Here is a 22854-nt window from a genome sequence, read left to right as displayed (position 1 = left end):
AGTTTTCCATACCTTTGTTGTCTGCAGAGGAGCCTTCTCTATTCAGGTCACAGTCATAGAATGGGGAAGTAATGTAGGGAAGACCAATTTATTAGCTAGATGATGTCCTTTCCCAAGACCAAGGTTAACAAATTGGTGTCCACTGCCATGTTACATGGCTTGATAAGTATGATAAGTATGACTCTTGAAGCCTGCTGATGCCCTGCTACTGAGCATACCATATGGCCAGTCTGTATCCTTAATATTCCATTATATTATCAGTAACCCTTGACACCTTTCTCTTTAGTGACCCTCCCCAGTATATGTTATAGATGCTGTATGGAAGTGGCAGAGGCACTGAAATATGGATTGATATGGAAGCACCACCTGCAATATTAGTCTCTTCTGCCTCGTAGGGCTCATCACAATGAAGTCACCACAATAGGATTTATAGGGTTTCTCTTGTGTTTTTATTCAAGGAAATTTTCCCAACAATAAGGCATCTGACTTTCTGTTTTACAGATAAAGGGAAGTTATACAGGGGATCATGGGAAAAATATCTGCACACAGAACTGAGGAGTGTTGGAATGTGCATCCAGAGAACATGACATGGAGGGATCATTCTCACAGTGCTTACATATAGACATAGATTAGAATAAAAAAAAAGGCTGATGGGAAATGTCCTGTCCTGGGTGACGGCTACTTGGAAATGCTTTGGTTGGTCAGTCTGACCCTGAATCTGAGGAACGTCAACTCCAGCAGAACTCATTTATGGAATCATTTACAAAGTGGACATTTTAAAAATGTCATGTTTTTTGTATATATAATGCAGCATTTTTACCCAAGTCTTGTCCAGATGTGTCACTTCTGGAGCGCATGTTCACTGATCCATTGGATTAGCACTGGAGCTACCAGCAGGTGTAGGGAAGGGGTACCCCAGTTTTACTGAGCACAGGACGGATGTAATGAGTTGCATTAAAATGTCGGTGTGTTCGTAAATGACCCCTTAGGCCTCGTTCGACTAAGAAAGGCAAAGTGCAAAAATAAGAACAGTCTGCCATGTTTTTCTTCCACTTCAACCACAATGCATCACTATTTTTTACCCCATAATTCCAGTTTAACTGCCCCACACTGGTGCCAAGCCTCACTCTCCATTTATAGAGGTGCAGGTATGTGTGTTTTTGCCCCCACTGTTATTTCCTACGGCCTTTCTTTGAGTAGGATGATGGCACAATTCTATGTCTACAATCACTCATAAAAACTATGAGTATTTGGTCCGAGTAAAGGCAATTTATCTGCATATTTGTTCCAGATTTGGGTGACCCCAATCTGACATAGGGGCAGGAGGTGCATTATTCAGTATATGACAAGTTTTAGGACACTACATGGCATACAAGTGATCATGTGATACAAAGGTCATTATGGGGGGCAGTGTTTGGCCCTGGGGGTCACCTTGTACCTCCAAAATGGACAATCTGATTCAGTGTGACACCCCCCCCCAAAAAAAAGGGACAAATGGGAAATGAACAAAAGCAAAGGATGCCCCCTGTGCCTGGCAACAACACTGCTTAACCCATTTACTACCAGTGGGGTGCGCAGTTCAGGTTCTGAGTTGCAAGGGATTCCAGGTAGGTTTGTATTGGTCAGTACTTCTGTGCTTAATCAGGAGTTTCCCATACTTGTCTGGCAGTGAACTGGTTACTGATTTCTGGATTCTATATAGATCCTAATGCACTTCATTGATTTTATAGAGATTCCTGGATCTCAGTTTGTTGAACAGTCTCATCTGTCCCCAGGAAAGAGTTGGTAGCAGGGGCCCCTCCAGCCCTTACCCCACCTTGTTTTCTTCTGTCATGTTCTCCCATGGGCAGATAACTTCCTGGATGGAATCCTTGCAAGCGAGTTGGCTGTCCTCCTCTTCTGAATCTAAGGGGCAAATCCGGCACTCGGATGGGATATCCACCTTTATCTGGAAAAAACTGCACTCAGGGGGTTAATACAGCATTACACGTATGTACTGATTATATAAGGGATAATGTACCCCCTCCTGTAAATTATAAGGATATTAGGAGGCACTGAGGGGTTATGTGGCCATATGAAAGTATAAGGCTGCACAATGACTTATACAGGGAGCTCTGACCCCCCCCCCTATTGTAAATTATAAGGATATTAAAAGTCACTGCAGGGTTCTATCATCATATAAAGGCACAAGGCTGCAGGCTGAGTTATACAGGGAACTCTTAGTATAACTTATCTATTATAAAGATTATATACCCCCTCCTGTAATTTATAAGGATATTAGTAGTCACTGAGGGGTTCTGTGACCTTATAAAGGCACAAGGCTGCAGGCTGAGTTATACAGGGAACTCTGAGTATAACTCATGTATTATAAGGGATAATGTACCCCCTACTGTAAATTATAAGGATGTTAGTCACTCAGTGGTTCTGTGACCATATACTGTAAAGCTTCAAAGCGGCAGGCTAAGTTATATGTGGAACTATGACCCCCTACTGTAAACTATAAGGCTATTAAAACCTCCCCTGGTCTGATTCCCTCTGTAGTTACGCCTCTGCTTACCCAGGTAGAGAGCTTGGTTATCTGTTCTTCTTGCTCCTATACTGAATCAAAGCTCTATACCTGGGCAAGTACAGGGGGATATACCATATGCAGTTACCTTGGGGAGGTTCTGTCTGCCTGTCCATGGAAAGAGAGCAGGGAGAACATACAGTATGCACCTACTTGAGTTAGATTCATAATTGGTCTAAGGAAAATAGGCCACAATGACACTAAACTTGGGTCTACCTGTTAATTCGATTTACCTTTATCCCGCTAGTTCGGGAGAGTGAAACTAGTCATAAAAATATGTAGTGACTAATTGCTAATGATTGCACAGATGCCTCACACGTGCAGTGAAGCATCTGGGTTACTCACTTTGAGACCTTTCGGGAGGATTGCTGCAGTTCCTGGTCAATGTCATTGAGTGGCTGCACTTTCCCGTGATTCACCGCAGGGCACTTGGGGGACAGGGTGGCGAATACAGGGGAATTGGAGCACCCCTTCTTTAACAACCTGCTGAAGGATAAGGTGACCTTGGATTTTTGGGTCGGTCTGAGTTCTGAGGGGATAGAGAGATGGTTGCGATCGGTGCCTCCGTCTGATCCAAAAGAACCCTCTGCATTATCAGCAGGAGACGCAAACTGGTTCTCATTAGCGCTGTTTGTCTCCCATTTCCTTTCCACGCCCGGGGTGCTCTCTATAGCAACGCTAATGGGGGAGGGGCAGGCAGCTGTGTTTGGCATTGTAAAGTGTCCAGGAGAAGGCGTGCAGAGGTCCCCCAGAGGGTGGCAGGGGAGGAACAGGCTGTTTGGGGAGGGAGGGGTGCAGGTGCCGGTGTAGACAGTCAGGTGAGGGATCGGAGCAGTGTAATGGCACAACTGTTGGGAGAAGAGATGACATGGTTACAAGCTGGGGCTGGTACAGGAGCTCTCTGTGTGGAGGGAGGTTTTTACACCTACACTGAGGGAGGTTCCTGCCTGACCACTGGAAAGAGCAGCCCATGAGCAGGAAGTACAGCGAATCAGACTCAGGTGACTCACAGCCAGAGCACTTACCCCTGAGCCATTGTATCATGTAACTGCAGCTTGTTGTGCTCTATCCCATGAGCTGCCCTGTGCTACTTTTCTCTCTTTGGGGCAGCTTATTGGGTATCAGCTGGTCGATACACTGTGTATAGCTGAATGGCTCAAGGGTTAGTGCTACTGCTGTGCAGCTTTCTGGTCTTGAGTTTATGCCAGCCTAAGTGATATGTACAAGGTATTATGTACCCTCAATGGCTTCATTCGTTATAAATATATTTAGGAACATAGCGGCATGGATACAAAATGGCCTGTAGTTTGGCAGTAGATTAGTTGCCTTGTGGTGCGGGAGTCCTCAGTTTGGTTTGGACCCAAGCACTGCAAGGAGCATAGATTTTACCTATCTCACAGATAAACACCCACTAACCAATCTCTATGCATTCTATGCAAGTGGGAGGCTCTACCTCATCTCTGATTCCTGAATTGTATGGGTGCCAAATATTTGGGTGGGTATATATAAGGGAGTAGTTACCCAATAAGCTAGGTGCATGTATTTTTTCTTTATTAAAGGGGACCTGTCACCCTATGAATTAATTCCAAATCCTACTTTGTAAAGCAAAATAAACTCCACTAATAATAATGAATTATTTCCATCTTGTTTCTTTTAGTCTTTGAAGTCACAATCATATCAAGCAGGCCGGAGCCATTTTGGGGACACTGTTATGAAGGTAATCATTGCATCATACCAAAAATATGAGCCATAATTTGAAAGGGATTTAAATTAAACTGTTTTTAATTATGTCTGGGTGACAGATCCCCAGTGGGTGGGGCAGTTCATTATGTATCTTCCATTCCCAGCATTTTTCAAGTTCCTCTGTATCAGGGGAAGCTGAGAGCATTGGCACAATCCAAACCCTGAAGCTTTATACGCATGAGCTGATTGGCTGAGAGGAGTAGCATGAAATGAACAGAGCAATGAAGACAAAACAGCATGAAATGAAGAATTTTATTGGGGGAAATGAACAAACGAAGTAAAAGGTGCAGCGGGTTGGGGGCCACATTAGCAACTCATAATTAATACAAAAGCATGGGGCAAGACTGAAATAGTGGAGAGATTCGGGTAATACTGACTCACACTTCACATAATGGAACTCTCACAGTTTCCTGTTATTAAAGTACAACTCCCAGAACCCTCTGCCAACCCTCAGCAGCACAATAAGAGGGATTTTTAAATTTTTCAAAGGCAAGGCAACTTAGTATAAAACTTTGCCTCAACTGCATTTGCTCCACTCTGAACTTTTCCATGGATAATTCAGTTTCAATTTCCCTAATACTAACCCAGATCTAGAGCTCTACTCTTAAACTTCTTGCTTTTGGCCTGTTCTTTTTCCCACTGTCACAAGGGCACCTACCCCTGGGTAAATGCATACACTCTCATGCCCTGGGCCAGTACTTACCCTGGTTAAGTCTTGGGAGGGGCATAGGCCAAGATTCAGCCTCTGCTCTCCGATCAGCCTACCCCTGTGCTTGCATCAGGAGCCACTGCACACAGAGCAGATTTGGCAGTAAAACACTTGGGTATATACTTTGGCACTGAAATCTGCACTATAAGGGCATTTATCTGCAAGTTGCTCCCCAACCCCTTGGATGTTGCTCTCAGTGACTTCAAAGCAGGTGCTTATTTTTGAATTCCTGGCTTAAAGGCAAGTTTTGGTTGCATAAAAACCAGATGTACTGCCAAACAGAGCCTCCTGTAGTCTGCCAGTCCACAGAGGGGGCTACTAAATAGCCAATTACAGCCCTTATTTGGCACCCCAGGAACTTTTTGCATGTGTTGCTCCCCAAATCTTTTTATTTTTGAATGTGGCTCATGGGTAAAAAAGGTTGGGGACCCCTGGCCTAGAGTGTCATTAGCCTTATATCTTACTGAAAGGGCTGCGGGGAGTTAATCTTGCTATCATCATATTAATGGTTTAGGGAAGGCATTTGATGGAGTAAGAGCACTACCTAGTGGTGACAGATTAAGAAATACTTCGCATTGCCATGTGTCCTTATATTCTCTACAGGAAATAAGAGGTGAAACCCCACATAAATGGCCCATCTCCCCCTTGTTTAATAATGGGAAAGAGAGCAGGCCAAGGGACAGAGAGAATCAGAGCCTTGTGCCTAGGTAAGTCCAGGGACCAACTGGACTCATTTACCCACAATGTTTGGGTTATAAAGATCATGTTGAATTGGACGAATTTCATCTATTATCTGGAAAAGGTCAGCTTCCTCTTTAACAAGCTGACAGACCTAAAACTTTGCAGCACAGACATTGGCTAAACATGGAGTGGAACTGGATGAGCAATGGAATAAAGAGACACATGTAATATGGGTTGAAACATGATGGCATGAGTAACATTGGCCAATGAGAATAAAGCTCAAAAACACTGGGTGCATTGTGCTGGGTATGGACTGTTTTTATGCTCCTGTACCCACCTTTGCCTAGTGTGGCTTCTCCTGCAGTGGAGGAAGCAGATTCCGGCTAAACGCTACTTAACCCCCCCCCCTTCCAAAAGCTCTGCTGCTGAGCCTCCCTTCCTACAACTCTGTGTCTGGGCCTCAATTCCTACAACCCTATTGTTGGGCCTCCCTTCTTACAACTCTAAGGGCCTCAATTCCTACAACCCTAATGCTGGGGCTTCCTTTGCTACAACCCTACTGCATGGCCTCCCTTCTTTCTACTGCTGAGCCTCCCTTCCTACAACTTTGTTGCTGAGCCACCCTTCCTACAACCCTAACACTGGGCCTCAATTCCTACAACCCTAATGCTGGGGCTTCCTTTGCTATAATCCTACTGCAGGGCCTCCCTTCTTTCTACTGCTGGGTCTACCTTCCTACAAAGCTACTACTGTGCCTTTCTGCCTATACTCAGAGATATAAGTGGCCTTATACCATGGAGAACCAGCTGGTGAACCTCCTAGATCTGATTAGAGATTTAAGTGGGTTTGGGGGCCTCTTGTTTCAGTTGGTTGCGCCGGTCCAATTTGCTCATAACCTGAGTAATATCCACAGTGTTTGCTGCCTCCTTTGCTCGGGCCTCCTCCTCCAGCTGCCTGAGGATCACTGGGCTGGGACTGGATCTCCGATGGCGACGCATTAAGGGGAAATTACTGTGAAGATAGAACAAAGACAAAATATAACCAATACCCCTTGTCTTGCAGTATAAAAAGGACTTTCTGTGGCCTGTGACTGCAGGAGACTGCTGGGAGTTGTACGTTTTGTTAACTGAAGAAAGAAACAAAGAACATTTTGCACCTACTCTACTGTTTGCCTCCTGCTCTTTCCCTTATATAGGTTTTACACAAGATGGCAGTGTTGTACTGAAATTGTCTCACCAATTTTAAAGTTTTTGCTACATCATTTACGGGCAGTTTACCTTTAAGTTAACCGAGTATGTTACTTTATTTATAGTTTTTGAATTATTTGCCTTCTTCTAGGTTGTTTTTGCTACTTTTTGTTACTTATATTTCTATTTAGAGATAAGGAGGAAGAAAAGAATGACCCATAATGTCTGCACCACCCACCAAAATTGTTCATGTAACCCTATAAATGCTATTAAAACTTAGCTTTTATTATTACTTTAAACTAAGTGTGTCCAGAGCATTTAAAACTAGCATTAAGGGAACCCGCTTTGGGGTGTATAATTAGCAACTTGACGGTCAGTTGCTTCGATGCTGTATATGCGGAATCACTAATTGCACCGTTACTTCCAGGTCATCACTGGTAGTGGCACCTTAAATTGTATGGAAGTCTCAGTTCAGATCCTGACACTGTCCTCCCACTACTAGCCCAATACCCTCCCAACCGTTAATTGTCCCATTATTGCAAAGTTCCAACGTCCTGCCTAGCGAATCTAGGGTTGCCACCTGGCCGGTAAAAATTATGGTTGATCCCAATATTATTAATAGGGAAAAAAGATAAATATATAAGAAGGCCGGTATTTTTTCCAGAAAAGGTGGTAACCCTAAGTGAATCTTCAGCCATGGAAAGCCAAGGAAGGCAGCAAATGTTGTGCATGCTGGTTATAATGTATTTCTCTCTGAAAGTCGTTCCAGACATTGTTTAGAAGAACAGTGTACTTTGATTAAAAAGTTAATTGGAGAAGGGAATTCATAGGCTGCTCAGCTAAAATTATCTCAAATACTCAGGCCCGGATTTGTGGAAAGGCCACCTAGGCACGGGCCTAGGGCGGTAGGATTTTAGGGGGTGGCATGCTGCCCCACCAGGGGCAATTCTTGCCATTATGCCGCCTGAGGCGGCCTTCTTTTGCCACCCCATCTCTCCCCACGGCACTCACCTTTACAGCGCCGGAAAGGACAGGGGCAGTCCACGTAGATTAGTGCATAGGGCGCAATTGCGCTCTCTGCACTAGAATAGCCGAATTTCCGGGTTGAAAACCGGAAATTTGGCTCTTAGTTACCACGAGAGGCATTTTTGCCGCCCCTGGCAACCAGGGGGGGGGCGCTGCCGCCTGAGCCGAGTGTCTCAACTCGCCTCATTGGTGGAGCGCCCCTGTGCCCAACCACACCCACATTGGTTCAAAAATACTGGGGATGCGCAGAAGATACAATAATTTTATACATTTCCCGTGCCCAAACCCCATTGCTCCGGTCCGGATTATGAAAATTCGCATGAATAAAGGGGGGCACGGGCGACGAACGGCAGTGGGCCTAGGGGCACCCGCTTTTTAAATTCGGCCCTGCAAATACTGAAAGATGTGGAAGAAAATGGAAAAATACCATTTGAATGGATAGAAGAATAGCCAAAATGGCAAAGACTCAGCCAATGATCAGCTCCAGGAAGATCAAAGAAGGTCTAAAGTTACCTGTGATACTGTTACAATTAGAAGACTCCTATTTGAAGCCAAACTATCAGCTCCAATTGCTGAAAAAAGACATGCCGAATAGGTTACAATTTACCAAAGAACACATTGACTGGCCTAAAGAGAAATGGGCAACATTTTGTGGACTAATGAAAGCAAGATTGTTCTTTTTGGGTCTAGGGGCCACAGACAGTTTGTCAGATGACCCCCAAACACTGAATTCAAGTCACAGTACAGTGTGAAGACGGTGAAACATGGTGGCACAAGCATCATGATATGGGGATGTTTGGGTCTATTTATCACATACCAGGGATCACATACAGTGTTATCTATCTGTGTGTGTGTAGTCTTCTTATATAAAGACTTAAAATGTTTCCCAAAATCTAGGGCTCATTATAAAAAATGGAATAAATGAGGCCCATGGAGGAATTAATAACACAGAATAAATCAGTTTAGGTCCCTTCCTTGCCTAACAAATGTTACCATGGAAACTAGAGGAAATGATGGTAAAGACTCCTACTATAAGCTTTGATCTAATTAGCACCAGGGTAGGAGTTTGTTAACTAAGTTCAGGGAAGCTCCTGTCAGCTGCATGGGAATAAGCGGTTCAACTCATTGCATTGATAGACTCCATCGTGTTTCTGATCACTAGCAGCTGCACTGTGAGATACTTTGTATATTATGCATGAAGCAGAGAAGACTAATATGAACAGCCGACCCCTGACACAGCCCACCCCCATGTGCCTCTCACAATGAAGAGAAATTGTAACGCAATAAAGTCTAGGGGGTGTAGCTATAGAGGAAGCAGGACTGTGACTTTTGGGGACCCAAGGATGGCATACGGAGCCCTGAGGGATTAGCAGTTTCATTATATGTTCATGAAAAATGTCTTATTCTCAAGGTTTAGAAAGGCCCTAAAATCATTTTGCACTGGGACTCGGTTAAAGGAACAGTTCAGTGTAAAAATAAAAACTTGGTAAATAAATAGGCTGTGCAAAAAAAAAATGAACAGAATACTACTTCCTGCTTTTCAGCTATCTAACTCTGAGTTAGTCAGCGACTTTAAGGTGGGCCACTTGGGACATAACTGTACAGTGAGTTTGCAAATTATCCTCAGCATGCAGCTCAGATTCAAAAGCAACAGTTATGACCCATGTGGCTCTCACTCAAGTTACTGATTGGTTACTGCCTGGTAACCAATCAGTGGAAACCAAGAGAGCTGCAAAGCAGGAAGTAGTGTTCTGGCTATTATGTTAAACATCCAGTCACTCCAGCATTTACAAATTAAATTTTTGCCTAACTATATTAGAAACATTTTTTTATTTTGCACAGTCTGTTTACCCAGTTTTTATTTTTACACTGAACTGTTCCTTTAAGTTCCTGGTGATTCCAGCCATTAGACCTCCTCCACCCCAGGAACGGCCCTCAAGTACTTGCCTCTTTTTGGTCTCCTGTGGGACGACGACCTTAGCAAGGATTTCCTTGTAGATGGGAGACTTCAGGTACCTCGCATAAGAATCCTACTGAGAGAAAGAGGGGGGCTGGTTACCGTGGCCAGTACCGTGAGGGCTCATCTAGAACCCCTGCCATAGAGCAAGGCAGGACTGTTGTGTCACAATGGGCAACCACAAACCTTTTTCATCAGCATGTAAATGTGGGTCTGGGCTGCATCCAGGACGTATCGGTGAGGATGTTTCAAGCCTTTAACCGTGATGTCCATTGTTTTCCCATCAATGTTAATCCAGCGTCTCGCCCCTGGGGCCAGGAAGAGCCTAAACCCAAAACACAGCTATTGAAGGGAAAATTCACATTCTAGACTGATGTCATTTTTCTTTCTTATTAAAGGCATTCGGTCATGGGAAAGCATCTTTTTTATTCAAAATGTATTAGTTATTAGAGCTGATCCAGCAGACTTTTGCACTGAAATCCATTTTTCAAAAGAGCAAAAACAATGTTTTATATTTCACTTTGAAATCTGACATGAGGCTAAACATGTTGTTCGTTTCCCAAGTGCCCCCAATCTTGACTTGTTCTCTGATAAACTTCAGTCAATCTTACTGCTGCACTACAAGTTGGAGTGATATCAATCCCCCCAAGCACCCACCAGCAGTACAAAGGAAAGGTAACGGTAGCGGCCCATGGAAATATTTGTTGCCCGTGTTTTGTTTTTTTAAAGCGACTTTGGGGGACAAATCTCACAAAAATGCTTCTTCATTGCCAGTAATTGAAATAGCTGGCAGTATGTCCAGCGATGCGTTAAATCGCCTGAAATTGAGATAAGTTGGACATACTGCCAGCAATTTCAATTACCGGCAATGGAGAGGCATTTTTGGGAGATTTGTTGCCCTCAGCTGCATCAAAAAAATTACAGGCGACAAATTTTACCATGTGCCACTAACCTAACCAGATCACATTTTTCTGGTAGGTATAAAAATATCACTCAATAGTAAAGCTGGCCATAGACACCAAGATATAAAGATTTGTATGATTTTCGGATTGTGTGTGGGTGTTCCAATGTTTTTTGTATCATGGAAATCAGTCAGTCGTACCATGGAAATCAGTCAATCAGACAGGTCAAAGGATTTAATTAAAAGATTTATTTAGTATAAAAGATTTATATTGGCTGCCGATAATTTCTTACTACTATTTGTCAGATATAACTTTTTCACGATTGCTGTCTGGATGTTGAATGGAGGAAGGGGAAGTTAAAACAGACTAGAATGACATTTTGCACATTGGACTTCCTCTTACTTGTAAATCTCTTCTGCCTTCTCCTTGACCTTGGACTGATCTCCATACTTCAGGTCCTCGCAGGCCTCCCAGAAGCTCATGTTCTCCCCTAGGGCACAGAATGGGCAGATTACATGCAGGGCAGTTGTTAGGGCACAGAGGGGTCATATTCTGTTATGGGTATATTACCTACAGCCTTCTAGCCATTTCTTAAACCACAACTTGCAATTTCCCAGGGCCATTGTTCTTCTCTAGCCAGGAAGAGTCCGTGACTCCCAGGGGCCACTTTACTATCAGGCTGCAGTTTGTCACAACTCCTCCCAGACCATGTCTGAACTGGTCACCCAATTGAAATATCTGCTTCTTTTCTATTATTGCAGCCCTGTAAATAGCAAATAATGCCCCTCTGTCCTGCGTGGCACATGTACTATCTGCCAATATATAATATCATATAATGTCTAAATAGACCCGCCCACTGATGGCTAAATCATGGGGATGGAACATAACAAATAACCATACACCTAATGCTGCTTATTATAATTGAGTAAGTATTGGAGGGGAGACCTGAACCTAACTTGGGTATCCTGGCAGGGTTTTACTGCGGTACAAAGCCCAATGCAGGTCTCTAAGAGGTTATTCTGCCCTTATGCTGCCTTCCAAGTGCCTTCCAAGTGTTTGGAAGGTGAACAACCCCTTTAAAGGAATTGTTCAGTGTAAAAATAAAAACTGGGTAAATAGATAGGCTGTGCAAAATAAAAAGTGTTTCTAATATAGTTAGTTAGCCAAATATGTAATGTATAAAGGCTGGAGTGATTTGATGTGTAACATGTCACTACTTCCTGCTTTTCAGCTCTCTTGGTTTACACTGACTGGTTACCCTGGCTACCAGGCAGTAACCAATCAGAGACTTGAGGGGGGGGGCCACATGGGTCATATCTGTTGCTTTTGAATCTGAGCTGAATGCTGAGAATCAATTACAAACTCACTGAACAGAAATGTACCATGTGGCCCCCCTTCAAGTCGCTGACTAACTCAGAGTTATAGAGCTGAAAAGCAGGAAGTTGGATTCTGGCTGTTTTATTAGACATCTGTTCACTCCAGCCTTTATACATTACATTTTTGGCTAACTAACTATATTAGAAACATTTTTTATTTTGCACAGCCTATCTATTTACACAGTTTTTATTTTCACACTGAACTGTTCCTTTAAAGTAACCAGGGAAGGCTTTTGGCCATGTGCTCTTCTAGTCTTGTCTAAAGGACACTGCCGTGTCCTATGATCTGGTTAAAGGCAGAGTGTGAATATGGAAATAATGTGAATCTGGAAATAATGGCATAAGAATGTACCACTAGGGCTAGATAATAGTCTCAGGGAACAGATATAACTGTCTTATTCTATATCGGAGGTTTAACAGGGGGGCAGCAGTGCACCTTCCCGGAGGGGTGCAAGTAGGAGCAGGCACAGACTTAAGGTGGCCATAGACTCAAAGATCCGCTCGTTTGGCGACATCGCCAAACGAGCGGATCTTTTCCCGATATGCCACTAACGGCATGGCTATATGGGGGGTAATTCGAACGTTCGGCCGTATGGCCGAACGATCGAATTACGATGTGCCAAGGGGCTCCGATGGGTCGGTTGGTTAAAAATCAAACTTTCCCAATCGATATCGTGGCCAGATATCGATCGGGAAGACCCGTCGGAAGCCCCCATACATGGCCAGATAAGCTGTCAAATCGGCAGCTTTATCTGCTCGTGTATGGCCACCTTTAGGTGGCAAATAAACCACACCTCCCCATGCACTCATTAACCAATCAGGTGAAATCTGTTCTGCATGGGAGAGAATTGACTATTTGTGTTATGAAGTGTGTCAAGCATTTTTTTCACTGCAGCCCCATTTTACTAGTTTGAAGAGCCTATATGTGATTGCACAGACACTAAAGGCTAGCTAGGTAGTATGATTACTGTTGGTGATGGCCCCGCTAATAAACGAACATACCCCCTTACCCCGCCACCCAGCATTTTAACTTACCACTGAATTCCTTCTTGAGGAAAAGCTGGAAGCTCTGTCGGCCCTTGGGGTCTCGAATCAGTTCACTGAAATTAAAGCCCCAGCGTTCCACCCGCAGCTTCGTGGGCAACTCCACACTGAAAAAAGAAGCATCTCATATGTTATTTAGTAGCACTGCAATGTTGCTGTATCAGAGATATACACTTTCATTATCCCCACTGAGCATGTAAATCTCATGATACACTTCTATGAATGTGGCAAGGAAGGGCCCGTGACTCCCAAGGGCCACTTTACTATCAGGCTGCAGTCACAGCTCCTCCCAGACCATGTCTGAACTGGTCAACCAACTGAAATATCTGCTCCTGTTCAATTATTGCAGCAAATAATACCCCTCTGTCCTGCATGGTGCATGTCAATATACTGTCTGTTTGTCAATATAATGTCTATATAGACCTGCCCACTGATGGCTAAAGCATGGGGATGGGCATTCATAACACATAAGGGTTTTCCTGCAGTACAAAACCCAATGCAGGTCTCTAAGAGGAAATTATTTTGTTACCTAAAGTAACTAGGGAACACGCTACATGGGAGTCCATGACCCGGAGACAAGATGGTGAGGGATCAACTGCTACTGGTGATGGCTATTCCAAGCTGGTCACATGGTGTAACATGGAAAATCCTCAAGGCACACTTGCAGCCCACCGTGTAGCAGGATTCACAAGACAAGTTTATAGATTAAAATCCAAATTTATTTAGGTACTTCACTAAAATCATTACACAAAAGACTATTCGTTTGAGCAGGCAGGGGAGCAATGGCTTGTAATGATTTTAGTGAAGTACCTAAATAAATTTGGATTTTAATCTATAAACTCGTCTTGTGAATCCTGCTACATGGTGGGCTGCAAGTGTGCCTTGAGGATTTTCCAAAGTAACTAGGGATGGCTTTTTGTGCCAACTTGCAATGCAAATGTTTGGACTGTCCCTAGGTACTGGCCATGTCCTTTGTGACTACTCACAGTTTAGCATTCAGCTCCCAGAACATGGTGTCATCTGTTATCCAGGGGTTACTGGGAAGGCACCCCGACATGATGGGGTCATGAGAGTAATACTGCTCACAAAACTTCAGCAATCTGCAAGGGAGCACAGAGTACAAGTAAAAGCTTGGCCCATAGACACAGGGGCACCCAAAGACTTGGAGGTACTCTGGAGATTCACTTAAATTAGAGGAAGTGGCTATGGTCAGCAAGCACAGGGCATAATCCGAAAATGACGTACATTTTATAAGAGCAAGAGAGGAGTATTTCACATTGGATACTAGAAGGGATCTTATATTTGGGATACAGGAAGAAATGGCACACGTACTACAGAACTTTGGAAGAAACCTAACTTATCACACTAGGACCCTGCCAGTTACTGCGAGTTGCTTCATTGTGGCACGTTGTGGATGTTGAGAATTGTAATTCACAACCACTACTGTCCCCTTTTATTAAATACATGTTATTGGGGGCCACATCTTCCCCCCTAGTTCTATAAATATGGTGAGGATCTAAGCCTAAATCCAGACTTTAAACTCTTTCAGTCATTTTAAAGGTAAATTAACATCAAAAAATTAAAGTACTTCACTGTAATGTACTGTTGTGCTACATTGGTGAAACTGGTGTATTTGCTTCAGAAACACTACTATAGTTTACTACATTGTGTAACCATGGGGGCAGCCAATCAAAGCTGAAAAAGGAGAAAATGCACAGGATATGCAGTAAATAACAGATTAGCTCTGTAGTACACAATGGGATTCTACATACCTTATCTGTCACCTACTGTGTATTCTGTGCTTGAATGGCTGCCCAAACAGAAGCTTGTTTATATAAACTATAGTTGTGTTTCTGAAGCAACACCAGTGCAGGACAACAGCACATAACATTATATTACCTAGAGAAGCTTGTTCTATTTTCTTATTTTATTTAATTGCTATGTTATGATTGATATGTCATAGTTATTGTGTAAAATAACCTTTGGACATGGAAACTATTTTGTCTTGAAAAAAATAATAAAAGAAATATAGTAAAAAAACAAAAATACTTTCATTTTGGGCATTACTGTTCCTTAAAGCACTTGTCTCACTCTCACTTATACTGCCCCCATGCAGCCTGTACACAGGAGGGCTGATCTCCTATGCTGTAATTAGTAGGAGTAAAGTAAAGGGGGACGAATCGGCCTGATGAAGACAAGTGATGAACGGGTGGTTGGTATGGGGGTGACAGCAACACCTGAGCAGAGTCTGGTTCATCCAGTCTCCCCATATCTGAACTGTTACTGCAATGCATAGTGGGGTTAAAATCCCCTATAGGTACAGATCCATTCGATTTGCTGAAACAGTGCCCCCAGTGGCATAGATCGATAGAGGAGGACCACTCACCCACCCAGGGAAACTGAAGACTTTACTGTTGATCTCATCAGCGACTGCTGGTAATACATGATCTGTCAGGGAAAATGACAACAAACAGATTAACCCTTGCTATGCCAGAGCCTGTGCAAGCCCTACATTCTCTAACATCGTTTTAATGTGTCAACTTAATGTATATATATATATATATATATATATATATATATATATATATATATATATATATAAATATAAAGAATAGAGGATGCAGGAGGGACCGAAACGTCGGATTGTGATGTAAGAAATAAAAGTTGTTACACTTTGAAACGAAAAGGAGAGTGCGGATCCTCTGTTCTTTATACCTTAAGCATTGATCAAGCACCTCCAACCAACTAACGTCAGAGGTGCGGGCACTCCAGGAAAAGTTTATATATATATATATATATATATATATATATATAGCTGTGCTACTCCATGGAAATGCATGAATAATCACAGTCATTTTAAAGAGAAGTCGCTTTCCAGGAAACAGCGGTACGTACATGTCTCCTGTAGTGATCCACCGTCTTCTTCTGCAAATACAAAGGAGAAACTGGTTTATACCTACATATCTGGGAATCCCAAAGCATTACTGCCAATTAAACTATCACCCCCCCCCCCAACGTTTGGCAAGAATTTGATAACAAGGATAATCCCCACTCACATGGAAGGAAAAAGTAATGAAAAAAGCAACTGAAAAGTACTAAAAAGATAATTAAGGGAATTGGAGATCTAACTTCCTACGAATGGCTTGGGGGGTACAGTAACAAGAAAAGAACTTCTTAGAGGGGATTACCATGTAACAATACACATGATCACTATAAATATTTGTTCAATGATTTTTTTTGTTTTAATGTGGTGTCATAGACAGGAGGAACACACTTAGACTGGTGGAAAGGAGATTTCACCATGAGCATTGGAAGGGTTTCTCAACAGTAATAGCAATTAAGTAATGGAATTTCCTACCAAGAGAGGGGAATGAGTGATTGATTGGTTGTTTGAGGAGGAAAGGTGAGCTCACCATCCACATAGGAAGGTTTCATTACTGTAAGGACAGTCAGATTATGGGATTCTGTACCAAGCAAAGGTAAATGAGTGATTCATTAGTGGTGGTGCATTATAGTATTATAGTTCACCAACAGTATTGGAAGGTTTTTTTTTTTTTAACTCTAAGGGCAGTCAGTTTAAGGGATTGCAATTCATTATTACTGAAGAAAGGGGATTTCAACATCAAGGAAGGGTTTAATTAAGGGTAACCAGGTTATGTGATTCCCTACTAACTGAGGGGCAACAAGAAATGAAGTGGTGGGTTTTAAAATAAGTTTTTAGTTTTTCTACCCAGAAATATTCAGCGATAGCGGAAATATACCAAGATGTATATGCAGCTGGTCAGTTTTAACACCGGGAGCGCAGTCATCATTTCTTTTGGAAAGATAATTACTTATGGAACTGGGAATGAGAGATTTTCATTTGAAAATAAGTCTGTATAATGTAGATATAATGTAGATAAGGCCCGACAGGCCTCAGAGCTGTCTCAGCTTTATAATTGGGGGAGGAGGGCCCCTCTGCATTTTGATATGTGGCTCCCAGTATCTTCTGGACTCACAGCTCTGCAGACTTACAAACAGTCATTGCCGGGAATTAGTACAAAGAGAATCTGCAGGGATCTACAGGGAGAGAAGAAAGAAGGAGAAGCCCATTAGAACGAGTGAAGGTGAGGGCTATACAAGCTCTGCTTCTATCCTGCCATTGTAATGCTACTCTAAACTTCACGTGCTCTGGGCATAAACTTTATTTCTACTACAGATGAGATTCGGCCCTACTGCTGCCCTGCCTTCTTGATCCACACACACACATTTGCACACATACAATTACAATTGTCAGAATGGGGACTTTTCATAAATAAATATTTCCAGGGTCAACTTTTTTAATATTTTATTTCATTTTAGTTTAGTTTACAAAAACAATGAGAGAAAAGAGAAAGAAGAAAAGAAGCCCAAGATTTTTAGGAGGGTTGTGCATTTAGCCATGAGTCTCGGATTGCATCAAACTTAGCCCGACAACATCTAGACAAATAGAAAGGTTTCTGTTTGGGAAACACATCATTAACTAGTTTTCACCAAAAACTAGTAGATGGTACTAAAGTAGGCTTCCATTGCAAAAGAATCACTTATTTGACATCCTTCATAACACCTATAGGCACAATCTAGGAGAAGAAATAATAGGAAGTTATATACGTACTTTAGTTGGATAACAGGCCATTCCCAAAAAATGTGGAAAAAAGAGCCCACTGCTGGTTTATATTTGGGGCAAAGATCTGAGGTTGAAGAAAAAGCTCACTCTTACTCACAAAGCATTGCGCAATTGGTAAAAAGTTGAGAGCATCAAACTGTATTTAGTAACATTTTTATGAACTGTTAGTCCCAATTATACCACCTGAAGCTGCTCAATGTGTGATGTGGGGTGCCAAGGAGGGGATCTATGAGGATAACCAATTTACTTTGGAGACCCAAGTATGACAGTAACACTGAGAGTGCTGAGTTGGAGATTATTAAGCAGATAAGCCTGCTGTCAGCGTATAAATAAATCTCAGTGACAGAATTTAGCCTCAACCCTTCAAACATATGGGAAGCCCATATCTGAATAGCCAGTGATTCTATCACCAAGGCAAAAGCATCTGGGACAGGGGGCCCTCCTGCCTGGTTCCACAGTTAAGTACCACCTCTCAGCTGAGAGTGCTTTGTTGATCAGGAACCTTAGCTAAGGGGCATTTATAAAGTGTCCGATCCAATGCAGAGCATGAACACAGTTTGGGAGAAAGTTTCAGTGTGGGCTTTTTTTTACCATTCTATTGGAAAACATCACGGCCAGGAGAGTTCCCTGACTAGGTTTTCAAAATAGTGTATTTTATTTTGCTTTATTTCACTGATTGAAGGCAAATCTATATCAGAAAGATATTCAATTGGTATTGCTGGAAAATCTAAGAGTTGGAAGTAGGTATGTTGGAAGTATTTACAAAATTGATCCGTGATTTGATCATCTCCATTTACCCCCCCCCAGGTGTGCTATTTTGGGGATCTCACTGTGAGCCAACACTAACAATTTACCATTCTTATCCACATTATTGTACTGGGAAGCAGATCTAATGGAAAATAAAAATGGAAAGAAGGCCTGGATATATATGTGTAGTTGTGGACCAATCCACATCGTATATATACAGACACTAGGAAATATTATTATCAGAGAGAGAGAAAAAAAGCACAAAACCATATACAAATACACTGACACCAGTAGAAATGTCCCCCTCCCAGTATCCCCCCTACATGAAGATACATCATCCCATAACATGTAATCTGCAGAGACATGGCTCAGCCTATTACTATCGTTATCTCTGAGTTAATGTAGAGGACACCCCTTGGATGTTGCTCCCAGTTGCCTTTCTGAATTTCTGGCTTAGAGGCTCCTAGTCCACATAGGGGCAACCAAAAAACAATCACAGCCCTTATTTTGCACCACCCAGAAATATTTTTCACTCTTGCTTTGCTCCCCAACTCTTATTAAATCTGATTTTTGCTCACGGTTAAAAGGGTTGAGGACACCTGGCCTATAGGGTGCCCTTGAGCTCACTCTGAGATCAAAAGAGACTATGCTTCTTTGCTGTGGGCCAGGGCAGCACCATCACCTACACAGTAGATCTATTATCTATACCATTCCAAAAGGTGATGACTGCTGTCACAGAGGGTAATATTTCCAACAGATCCACTTTTCCACTAATTCCACATTAGATAAAGCCTTGTTGTAGGGTCACAAGATAGTTGGATGTGGTCATAAGTAATGTGTGACATTGGCATCCGTACAAAGAACTAATTCCCCTAGTTCATGATGAGCAGTTGCTATAGTAAAACTGTATAGTAAGACTGTTACTGCAGCACTCCTAATAAGGGCATGCAACCAATGGCATGGCCTCATTTACTTTACCTGAATTCAGACACAGAGCCTGACCCAGGGCAGGAACATTAACAAAACTGCTGTCGGAGCCAGCTTAGGTCCACAGTAGGTGGTGTAAGGTAGCCCAATGGCACTGCTGACCTTAATGATTTTGTGGACTTCTGGCTGCTCCTATCAGTCAGGTGCAGATCCTGGGCGATTGAAAAGTTTTCACCCCTTCCATAATTTTGACCTTTGCGGGAGATAGCATGGTGTGGACCCAACTCTCAAACCAATATACTAACCCTGTTGTTTCTGAACTGATTTTGGGAAATTTTGGCTCTACCACAGAGCAATTGCTGTTCTTGAAATTAAGGAGTTCTATAAGGAAAGGCCATGGAGGCGCGCCAAGACGATTGGACTTTGTGGGGACCAATTGGGCCAACTCAATGACAAACTGGTTGAAGATGATGTTGGCATCCAATAGTTCTTGCCACCGAGTCTTAAAAAACTGTCTCTGGGGTTGTGCCCTCTCTCTGGTCTGGGAGGCCTACTAATTAATCCAGCTGTAATGATAATGATCTGTGGGTTCTGGCAAATGCCAGAGGGGCTGCTTTAAGGTGCCATGGAAAGTCAGTATTTAGTGGGCTGGTGGGGGCTATTTGGGCAGATGTGTGGGCTGGTTGGGCCTCTGTGTACCTGAAATACCAGAGCCTATTTTAATTCTTAGTCCGAATCTGAGTACAACAATATGGTTTAGTTCCCCTTCATCCTGGGCAATTAATTTATAGAGCACAGAATAAAACAGAACAGCCATCACCACAATCTGCAGATAATAAACCCTTAATCCCTGAATAAGGATTCAGTTTTCCCATGCCACACTTCCCCTTTAAACCATCCCCCACCTCCTTAACAATATAGCGGTATGGGCGCAACTGAGAAGCAGTAAACAGCCAAGCCCACCCCACTCCCTGATCGTGTCGGCCGCATGTCTCTGCATGAATGCTCTAAAGCACGAGCAGCAAAATAAACTACGAACAGTGTGATTTTTATTCAAAGGGTTTCCTTGGATACGGTGATCAGCGCTCTCAGCGAGGCTGCAGGGTCCATATGTAAATGGGGGGTGACTCATTGGCTGTCATCCAAGCACCACTCGTCAAGTGGCTCCCTGCCAAGACTGTGTGTGGCCCTGAGAGTCAATGAATGGAGAGGGATTCTCTTGTGTGGAAAAAGAGATAATGCTTACACTGGGAAGCAACATGGCAGCTCCCAGGCACATTAACACACACACACTGATACATAAAGTTGCTGTACCCCTAATTATATACCCAGAGGCTGAACCCCTACTTTTATACTGACAGGCTGTACCTCTACTTATATTCTCACACAGCTTCATGTACAGTAATATTTACAATAAACAAAATAAGCTATACCTTTATACTGTACTGAAACTACATGGCTGCTCGCTTCCATATTTTTCACAAAACTATGGCCTGATGTTCAGCTCACAGAAATCACAGTTATTGCCTTTAACAGACAGACCGAGATAATAGGAAAATTCTCTTACCTATTTACCTTAACAACATTGGGGTCAGTTGCCCGATTGAGTCCATGGTCCAACACATCCAGCGTTCCGGGCTGAAACAAAAAGAAGCACAGTGAATATGGGATGTAGTGGTCTATCTACCTTCCCACGTATTCTATTTCTCCCTATAGAAAGCAGAGAGGTAGAATTTGCCTTTAATCTAAAGATTTACACCAATTTTTTTCTGTGCGGAGTTGGATCTAAATCTAATGAAAGCCAAATATTTTGCCATTTCAGATACATTCAGATACATTATATAAGAAATTCTATAATTGCATTATAATGTACATTATTTAAATAAATGATATCAAAATATGACACATTTTGCCACCAGATTTAAGGTCTTAAAGTGATACTGAAACAAAAAAGATTTATTTTCAAAATATTAATCTACGTTTAAAGTTGCCTATGGGTCATGTTGATCGTTTTTCACTGATGGCTCTGTTTTTGTAAGTAATTGTCACTTGCAGTTCATTAACCTGACTGTTTTGCCAACCTGACTGTCCCTTCTTAACCTGTTAGTTAAAGTTTCTAAAAGCCCTCGTAACTTTAAGAGCGTTTTTTTAACTCGTTAGTGCAGAGAGCGTTCAATGCACTAGCGATGCTGTCCCCTTCTGACTCGATCCGACGCTGATTTTTAAGCGCAGAGCGGGAGATGGGGGGGCTGCAGCCCCAAAAATTGCCCCGGCTGCTGCACAAATATGGCAGCCCCCTCATAGAGGAACATGGGTATAAGAAAGGCAATACTTTTATGGCAAAATTATAAATACCATTCAAAAACAATGTTATAACAAATACAAAAAAAAGTTTCAGTCTCAGTTTCTCTTTAATATAACAACTGTCCAATACATTTCATCCCTAGGAGATTTGCACCAATCCTTACTGTTCTTACTCACAGGGGGTCGGTGAACAAGCCAGTAAGCTTTTTCCTGACAGTCCAAAACCACTCGATCCGATTTCTTCCTCTCTTTTCCGGCCCTTAAAAGGTAAAAAAAAATTTAAATTATAGAGACAAATGCCCAAACTGCACTAATGGCAGTAATATATTTGTGGGTCAGTCACTCCTATGCCCAAAATGTACTAATGGCAATGATGTGTTTATGGGTCAGTCTCTCCTATGCCCAAAGTGTACTAATGGCATTTAAATATTTATTGCTCAGTGCTTTCATTTACCATGAGAGGTTAGTGACTCAAACATGACTGCAACTGATAAAAGTTAGAGAGAGCCGTAGGTTAAAGGCCACACTCACTTGTATTGCTCCTTCGCCTGCATGACAACGAAATCCCATTTGTGGTTGATTTTCTTATTCAGGGTGCTATAGTTCTCCTGTGATAACATGTGACAATGTCAGATCATAGAGGGGTAAATGGAAGAGGGCAGATTATTGTATTACAAAAACTGCTTGCTTCAGCTTGAGACATTGGGAGAGTAATAACTCCCAAAATGAGATTATTTTGGCTGGTTAAGGTAATTTGGACATTCTGTGGTCACCACGTTCCAACTGACCCACTTGCATAAGAGAAAAACATTGGGGGGAAGGTCTATAAAACACATTTTTGACCACTCCGATGAAAATGAACCCCTAAATATATCCAAGGCACACACTGCTCCCCCTCACCTTTTCATATTCTTCCAATATGCCCTTTTTCCTGATGTTTTTCTTTGCCAAATAGATTGCTGCAATGAAGAGTGGAACTAAATATTATTATAGTATAAAAATGGGAAAGTGATGTAACAATGGGAGAAGATGGGATTAGT

General features: G+C 42.5%; 1 protein-coding gene across 2 annotated transcripts in view; it reads right to left on the bottom strand.

Moving 5' to 3' along the window:
- Window positions 1-426: 426 nt before the first annotated feature.
- LOC108702166 (regulator of G-protein signaling 9) overlaps window positions 427-22854 on the bottom strand; it is a 32073-nt gene continuing 9645 nt past the window's right edge. The window contains exons 6-19 of one of the 2 annotated variants that reach the window (XM_018237675.2): window positions 22715-22773; window positions 22346-22422; window positions 21992-22073; window positions 21086-21148; window positions 16087-16116; window positions 15578-15639; window positions 14178-14291; window positions 13183-13298; window positions 11174-11261; window positions 10056-10194; window positions 9860-9942; window positions 6596-6710; window positions 2912-3414; window positions 427-1958 (exon numbers count right to left, since the gene is read on the bottom strand). In XM_018237675.2, the coding sequence (XP_018093164.2) occupies window positions 1808-1958; window positions 2912-3414; window positions 6596-6710; window positions 9860-9942; window positions 10056-10194; window positions 11174-11261; window positions 13183-13298; window positions 14178-14291; window positions 15578-15639; window positions 16087-16116; window positions 21086-21148; window positions 21992-22073; window positions 22346-22422; window positions 22715-22773 (1682 nt within the window). In that variant the 3' untranslated portion in view covers window positions 427-1807. Of the gene's footprint in view, window positions 1959-2911; window positions 3415-6595; window positions 6711-9859; window positions 9946-10055; window positions 10195-11173; window positions 11262-13182; window positions 13299-14177; window positions 14292-15577; window positions 15640-16086; window positions 16117-21085; window positions 21149-21991; window positions 22074-22345; window positions 22423-22714; window positions 22774-22854 lie in introns of those variants that run through there. The other variant, XM_041578061.1, reaches the window with a different exon arrangement.

The sequence above is a fragment of the Xenopus laevis genome, chromosome 9_10S (genome assembly GCF_017654675.1).
Source record: "Xenopus laevis strain J_2021 chromosome 9_10S, Xenopus_laevis_v10.1, whole genome shotgun sequence".
Lineage (NCBI taxonomy): Eukaryota > Metazoa > Chordata > Amphibia > Anura > Pipidae > Xenopus > Xenopus laevis.
This window is presented reverse-complemented; position numbering and strand designations above follow the sequence as displayed.